The 8,457-nt window shown below is 37.0% G+C and overlaps 1 protein-coding gene across 4 annotated transcripts in view; it reads right to left on the bottom strand.

The window, feature by feature from the left end:
- Positions 1–482: 482 nt before the first annotated feature.
- Positions 483–8,457, bottom strand: part of LOC110447843 — a 23,464-nt gene continuing 15,489 nt past the window's right edge. For all 4 annotated transcript variants that reach the window (XM_021493786.1, XM_021493787.1, XM_021493788.1 and 1 more), the window contains exons 12-13: positions 8,166–8,268; positions 483–5,037 (exon numbers count right to left, since the gene is read on the bottom strand). In XM_021493786.1, the coding sequence (XP_021349461.1) occupies positions 3,527–5,037; positions 8,166–8,268 (1,614 nt within the window). In that variant the 3' untranslated portion in view covers positions 483–3,526. The remainder of the gene's footprint in view (positions 5,038–8,165; positions 8,269–8,457) is intronic.

Below are 8,457 nucleotides of genomic sequence, written 5' to 3'. Positions count from 1 at the left end.
CTCCCTCATCGTAATACTGCAAGTTGGGTTACTTTGATTTAAAAATCATCACACCCTATTATGAAAATATCACCAATATTGTACATATTACTCAAGAAAAATATTTACGATAGTGTCAGTCAATGTGTGGAATAATAATGATACTGTATTTGTAAAACCTGTAAACTGGAACTTGAAATAGATTAATCTTTAACTAGAATGAAAATACTCTATGCTGCATGGACTAGTAGAGTGATTAATTTTGACTGGTCATGTCCTAGGATACCAGGCCTAGTTGAGTGCTTATGGCTGGTCAAAGTGCTGTGGTGTTCTCTGAAGTTTACACTGGGAATTGGAAGAACTGAAACAGCCAGTAGTTCCATATATATTCCGTCTTTGCGTATTGCAGAGTAGTTATCTTCTCTTGGGAGCAGGTATTGATTGTTACATCATTGGTCTGTGTGAGAAAATTACGTCGTTTTCCCAAAAATTGATGACGTTACTCTCACAAACAAGTGACGTAACAATCAATACCTGCTCCCAAGAGAAGATAACTCTGCAATACGCAAAGATGGAATAGGAGAGAGGCATGATTAAGTGCATAGGTTAATAAAGTCTTCCTCAAATTTCAGGGTTACGCTCACTTACGCTCTCTGCACCCGTGGTATATGTCGTGACAAAATTGAAGGAATGTGGTTAACTATTTGATTGGTTTAAGGTCAAAGAGACCAATCATTAGGCTGATACCTATCCTTTGAAAATAACAGAGAAGCAACATCTAACTTCAAAACAGGTCAATTTTACCGTTCCACTGCAGTTTGATTCTTTTTACGTATTTCAAAGCATCAAACTATTCTACTTGTATCAATCACAAGGTATTTTATACAGAGCCTTTAACTTTGTCATGACATATGTTAGGGGTTCAGAAAGGGTAAGAGAGCATTATTATAATGTTCGGTCATGCAGGTTTACTGTTCTAAGTCCTAGACAACATGATCAAATCTAGAGGATAAATACTTTACAGATGATAAAGTTGGAAGATCTAGACGACACATTCACTCGGAGGATGAAAAGTTTTCAGAGAATCATGTTGCGAGTCCTGGATTACATGTTCAAACCCCAAGGCCAAATACTTTTCAGAAGATCACAGTGAAACAAGTGGCATGTGTGTAGGACTACATATTTTAACACAATGGTTAACCAAGATTTACCCTGCATTTCCTACTTTTGATGCCAGACCACACTTAAAGTGTTGATTTTTTTTCTTTCAATGAAAAGAAGCTATACATTATAACACATTCTAACATAATGAACTTGGGATATTATAGCTAGAGTAGGAAATAGGTAATTTATTTCCTGACAGCAAGATGTAATTTATCGTTGGTTTAAAACTAGAGAGAAAAACAAAAATAAGTTATTTACTTTTCATGATTTAATAATTTATGACTAAAACATGTCTCGTATCACTGATATGGCAACAAGTACTAAACATATGACCAGCATATTTCACATACACAGGTAACAAGTCCCCAGTATTGGCTATATACAAAGACTGCAGTATGCATTTCACATGTACAGGTAGGACCTCTGTATTGGCTATGTACAAAGACTACTGTTTGTATAAAAAGACTACTTACATGTGTTTATGTACCACCTTTGTAACATAAAAAAATCCTGTTATATCTGACATACAGCAGCTGTAATCCCCTTTGTTTGTAAAACTACAAAATAAATATTTATCTACTATATGACATGTACATATTCCACCTCATTTGGATCCAGCGTGGGTGTCAGATTGGACAGGATCAATGTACTTGAATGAAGAAATAATCATTCTGATGCTTAACTCATTAACCCCTGAAGACACATTTGAACTCTTCCAATTCAAAGGTTGGGATAGTTCATTAAGAAACTTTAGGGGTAAATGAGTTAAAATACAAAATAGACCCAGTAAAAAACCTATACTGTAAACATACTTAAGTTAGCACTATCAATATTTAGCACAATGAATGATGTATCACATGTTTGCGCAATCAGAACTTATTGCATAAATGCACGCAAGAAAACCTTTATATTTCCAAACTAAAAACTGTCATGGTAGTCATAGCAGTTACATAACAAGTATAAGTCAATTCAGAGTGTCAAAAGCGCGGAGAGCCATTTCCTTGGCAGTCATGGCAAAGCACGTGCATTGCTATCGAGTGGCCCACTGTAATCATCTTATCACTGTTAAACAACTAGGCATGAACTTGGCCAGTGACAAAGTTTTTATAACCGCAATTCACTTTTAACTTAATTTATCGTAAAATTTGCATTATCTTCTTGTAACATCTCATAATATACGGTAAGCTTATAACGCAAAATACAAGGCGAATGTGATTTCTCAAATTGTCAAATTTTAGGTTTGTTCAAAAATTAGTATATGTTTACAGTACATACGTCTTACAAAGTTTAATAATATTTCTTTTAATAATTTGGAAAAGATTCGGAAAGGAAACGATTCAATGCTTTTGTTTTCTGTAGTCTTCCCCTATAACTGGTACTGAGTTGTATTAAATGATAATTTCACGTAAATTGAAACATTGTTTCTAATAGAAATAGTTCTTCAAGAAATCAAGAAGTAAGATCCCAACAGAAATATTCTAGAAGTGAAAAAGTATAAAATGTATTGCTATGTAGTAGTGGTCACTCAATATGGCACTGAAAGCATGGAAGATTATAAATAGTGTACTTGCGTTAGCATCATTATAAGTACCTGTACAAGGATTTCACATGAACATCATAGCAGCAATAATACAATGCATATTCAACATACACACAGTTTAACCTTGCACTTTACACCACAGGAGACAAAAAATACCTGTCCTGCTGTACATAAACAGTGCATAATCAAAACACAACCAAATCATTAATTATCAATAGAGAACAAAATAACCTGTCCTGATGCACTGAAATGATAATTGTCATTTTAATCTAATTATAAACCTAGATGAATCTGTCTTAAATGGGTTTGGTGTCATTTTGTTTCCTCCTTTTTAAGTCAGGCTAAATTCATGTTTGACATTCTTTCCTTACCAGAATATTTAATACATCAAATATATGCTTTATGGATTCAACTCTCTTTCTTTGTTTCCTCCTCTCACACTACAGCACCCGACAAGATTGATTGTGAGCATGTCTTCCAAGCCTTAAGTACAGCACGTAAAACGTTGAAACTAAAACTAGGTTATACAGAAGATACAGGTGTAAGCATGTTGATAGCCACTCTTAATGGACCCTTTAATTCACCAATATCATACTCAACATGAAACACATGTTCTGATTGGTTGAAAGTCATTTTTTTTACAATCTCCACCCATCAATGTATGCGGTTTTCAAGAAAGTAAACATTTTTGTGAATTTTAGGTCTTATGGTAAATAACTTATGTATGCATGTACAATTAAGAATATTTTTACAGATTTCTTTTAAAAAATAGTGATCATAATGCAGACATTTTCCCCCATAACAATAATAATTTACACCATTCTCTTAACCTATGAACTATATTTACATCAAAATACTATTGACAGCAGCATCAAGATCATCATCCATAGGTTCCTCTAGATCTGGGGATTCCGACCGAACTGGACTGCTGGGACCCGGACTGTCACTTTCCGACTCAGTCGTGGGATTTGTCATATAGCTATGGCGATTGAAGAACTCCTGTGAATGATCAAGTGTGAATGGAGAGTGAGCTGAGGAGTCTTGATTGAGACTGACAATGGAATTTATTGCACTTTCCATTTGGGCTTTTAACAACTCCTGCTGTGAATCCGACTCTTTATCACTATCATCACTATATAAAGTTGTCGCTTCATCGTCCTCTACCGATTCCCGAGTTTCCACATCCAAACGTGCAGAGGAAAACGATGGGACATTAAATGGTAAATCAGAGTTGGACAGGTGTGGTGGGTCCTTATGCTCGCCCATACCAATGGTGTAAGCCGAGTCCACTCTGTGTGTGATTAGGCTTGAGAAAGATTCATCATGGTCAATCTCTGGAGAGGATATCGGTTCATACTGCGACTGATGGAATCCGCCCACATCAACAACAGCAGAGTCTAATTCTCTATCATTACCAATACTACTGATCCGCTGTTTAGACTGGTTCATATGATCAACTTCTCTACCGAACAACTCATTTTCTATGGAGAATGGCACCTTAGAATCAGACATGAATGATGGTTTGAACGACTGTTTATCAGAACTGTCCGATTGCTGTGGATAGTGGTGGGAATGATACAAGTCTTTCTCCGAAAACGAATCGACACACAGAGGTTGCTTCTCACTGGAATGATAACCCAAGACACTATTATCACAGTTGCTGTCGTTGGAGATGAGGTGTCTCACAGACTCCCCAGACATCTCATATGGTGGTGTATTACTGTTCCCCCTAGCACTTGCACCTGGTGAACCCGCATCACCGGCATGAACCTCATACTCGCTCCTCGAGATTTCATTTTGCGGTGGAGAAGGAGAAGAGTTGCCATACACACCAGCGTCCAGGTCAGAGTTACTGACAGGAGAATTATCTGATCGGTCTGTTCCTAGGTAAAGGTTGAACGGTTTATTATTATCCGACCAATGATCACTCTCCATCGACTCACTCTCATCATTTGATGGTTCTCTTTTGATGTTTGTTAGGTGGGGTGCACCAAATAATCTTTTAGAAATGTCATCTGAATCTGACCTACTGTTGCTAGAATTCTGATGATCTACTTCTGATGTGTCCATATTCACATTATCATGGTAACTACTCTCATTACTATCACTACTACCATCTTCTGCTAGTGAGCTCGTAAAGTTCTGGCCATCGTTTCGTATCACAAGTTTGACCTTTGGCGTACAAGGTCGACTTGTTTGCTCCTTTTTTATTTCAATTGTGTCACTTTCACTAATTCTTTCCGATTTAATCACTTTTGAAAAATCCATTGTATCCTGTTCCTCCATAGATACATCTTCTGACTTTACGGATTCTTGTTTCTGTAAGAACCTCATTGGCATTGGTTCAAAGGAATCTGTAAAGAGAACAAGAGAATCAGAAATAAAGGTTCATGTTTAGTTTAAACTTTATTTTATTGATGTTTAATTACAATAGTACATGGTTATAAATACAGAAAAGGATCCAGAAACAAGTACATAGTACTTATGTAAATCCGTCTCCTTAAAGGTTCATGTTTGAAGTGCATATACTTGATTGTATAATGAATGTTACATATATTAACTTTATTTATTTTATAACAATTATTTCGGGCTTATATAAATTACTCTAATTGGCCCGGATGTTAGCAACAGGGGTTCTTAATGTAGGAGGAAACCGGAGTATCCGGAGAAAACCCACATGGTCGGGGAATCCAATTCCAGCTGCCTTGGTAAAAGGCAAGTGTGCTATCCACTGCGCCTGCAAGCTCCTGAAGCATTCTCAAACACTGGAACTGATGTTTAACCAGGGTTCGAATTTAACCAGATTTTCTACTTGCATTTTTTCGCAAGTGGTATTTTTTCTTACTTGCTAAATGAGAAAACAACTTGCAATTTGCATTTTTCCAACTTTATTAGACATGTTAACTTAGACTTAAATTCTAAAACAACACAGTATTAACTGACATTTTAAATTATGGTCATTGGGATGTATACATGACGCAAACCTTGCTGTGAAAGGAAGCTGGCCTGCTCAGGCTATTCTAAGATAAAGCATAAAAACTGCATCTTAGTTTCTTGCTCCATATGGTAGAGCATTTGGTCTTTTCTGTCTTTGTCCCGACAACCACCATCTTGTTACAGCAGGTTTTGGGTCATACTCTCTAAGGGCAACATCAGCAACTTGTCCATTTGTTATTTTGCCGGTGCAGTGAGCTGTGAAATTTAACCTTGGGAAACCCCAATACAACCACGTGACTAGTCAAGCCTATCGTATTTGCGCTATAAATAGTAACTAAAAATAGATTACCGAAAAACATCATGCATGCGGTAAACGTCATCATTATTTGTGCAGGTACTTCCTAACGGACATGCGCACGGGACATGTATCGATTGTAAACTTCCGTTAATGACAAAAGCTGAATCATTCATTCGGCGAATGACAAGAATGCGCTTAAATAACCGCGAGTTGTCAAAGAAAGAATTTGTAAAGACCGACCATTAGAAATGAGGATTATTCAGCCCAAAATTTTCACTCGCAAAAAAATGCTGGTGTCTGAAATCTCTACTCGCAGTTTGCAATTTGCACTCGCTTTTCGCGAGTATGCGAGCTTAAATTCGAACTCTGTTAACAGTTTTCCAAACTCTTATAACTGTTTATATTCTATATTGTGATGTTCTTGACGACACTTTCATATTCAACCTATGATAACCAGAAAGCTTAGTCCTTAGAGTCGGTTGGAAGATTAAAATGAAGAGCAAAACAAAATCTCTAACTTAACTGAAATTATTATATGGAGTGAGTTTTGACGTTATTTCTCCGTTAAACCTGTTCATTAAGTCTAAAATGGAGCACAACATCCTGACCCAATATCAATATGAGACACTACAACAACAAAGAGGTACTTCCACATAAACAAGTGACACACTATGACCCAATTTTGCAATCACAAGGGTACAAATTTGGCAATGGTAAGTGACAGGATATACGACGTATTCCCTAGAAAAATGTGATACCAGAGTCAGACAGATTACGAACCTTTTGAAGTAGCAGTGGGGGACTAAAACATTTTGGGGTAAAAAATGGTCGATTACTGGACACATGGTCGCTTATAACAACTGAATTGTAGGGTAAAAACAGACGCTAAAGAAACATGGTTGCTTATAACGTAGCGAATTGTAGGGTAAAAACGGACGCTAAAGACACATGGTTGCTTATAACAACTGAATTGTGGGGTAAAAACGGACGCTAAAGACAGATGGTTGCTTATAACAACTTAATTGTAGGGTAAAAACGGACGCTAAAGACAGATGGTTGCTTATACCAACTAAATTGTAGGGTAAAAACGGACGCTAAAGACACATGGTTGTTTATAACAACTGAATTGTAGGGTAAAAACGGACGATAAAGACAGATGGTTGCTTATAACAACTGAATTGTAGGGTAAAAATGGACGCTAAAGACACATGGTTGCTTATAACAACTCAATTGTAGGGTAAAAACGGATGCTAAAGACACATGGTTGCTTATAACAACTGAATTGTGGGGTAAAAACGGACGCTAAAGACAGATGGTTGCTTATAACAACTGAAATGTAGGGTAAAAACGGACGCTAAAGACAGATGGTGGCTTATAACAACTGAATTGTAGGGTAAAAACGGATGCTAAAGACACGTGGTTGCTTATAACAACTGAATTGTAGGGTAAGAGCGGACGCTAAAGACAGATGGTTGCTTATGACAACTGAATTGTAGGGTAAAAATGGATGCTAAAGACACATGGTTGCTTATAACAACTGAATTGTGGGGTAAAAACGGACGCTAAAGACAGATGGTTGCTTATACCAACTAAATTGTAGGGTAAAAACGGACGCTAAAGACACATGGTTGCTTATAACAACTGAATTGTAGGGGAAAAATGGACGCTAAAGACACATGGTTGCTTATAACAACTCAATTGTAGGGTAAAAACGGATGCTAAAGACACATGGTTGCTTATAACAACTGAATTGTAGCGTAAAAACGGATGCTAAAGACACATGGTGGCTTATAACAACTGAATTGTAGGGTAAAAACGGACACTAAAGACAGATGGTTGCTTATAACAACTAAATTGTAGGGTAAAAATGGACGCTAAAGACACATGGTTGCTTATAACAACTGAATTGTAGCGTAAAAACGGATGCTAAAGACACATGGTGGCTTATAACAACTGAATTGTAGGGTAAAAACGGACGATAAAGACAGATGGTTGCTTATAACAACTGAATTGTAGGGTAAAAACGGATGCTAAAGACACATGGTTGCTTATAACAACTGAATTGTAGGGTAAAAACGGACGCTAAAGACAGATGGTCGCACGCGACAGGTGGCTACACGTGTAGTGGTCGCATGAGCAGTCTTGATGCATGTGTAACCCCACATCCTTTTATCATTGATCACCTGGATGAGACTTAACCTATAACTACTCACCTGGATATTTCTAAACATTTATTATATTGCTCACCTGGATCTGAAGTGACCAATTCCTTTTCTGATTTGATTGTCTCTGTTAGGTCTTCATTCATCAGCCTCTGTATCATTACCATCTCAGCAGTCTTCTTCTCTCTCTACAAAAGAAGGCCGCTTAGATTAATAGTATGATAAATTATAAAGTATATTTGGCAGAATAACCTGTCTAATCCAACTAGATCTGTGAGCCAAAAGCTAATACCCCTAGACAAAATCTCCGAGTAGTAGAATAACTTCAATAAGAATAGTTTAAGTAAATTTAAATCCCCCCCCCCCCCCCCCCCAAA

Source organism: Mizuhopecten yessoensis, unplaced genomic scaffold (assembly GCF_002113885.1).
Source record: "Mizuhopecten yessoensis strain PY_sf001 unplaced genomic scaffold, ASM211388v2 scaffold3627, whole genome shotgun sequence".
Lineage (NCBI taxonomy): Eukaryota > Metazoa > Mollusca > Bivalvia > Pectinida > Pectinidae > Mizuhopecten > Mizuhopecten yessoensis.
The sequence above is the reverse complement of the archived record's forward strand: the minus strand, read 5'-3'. Positions and strand labels throughout refer to the sequence as shown.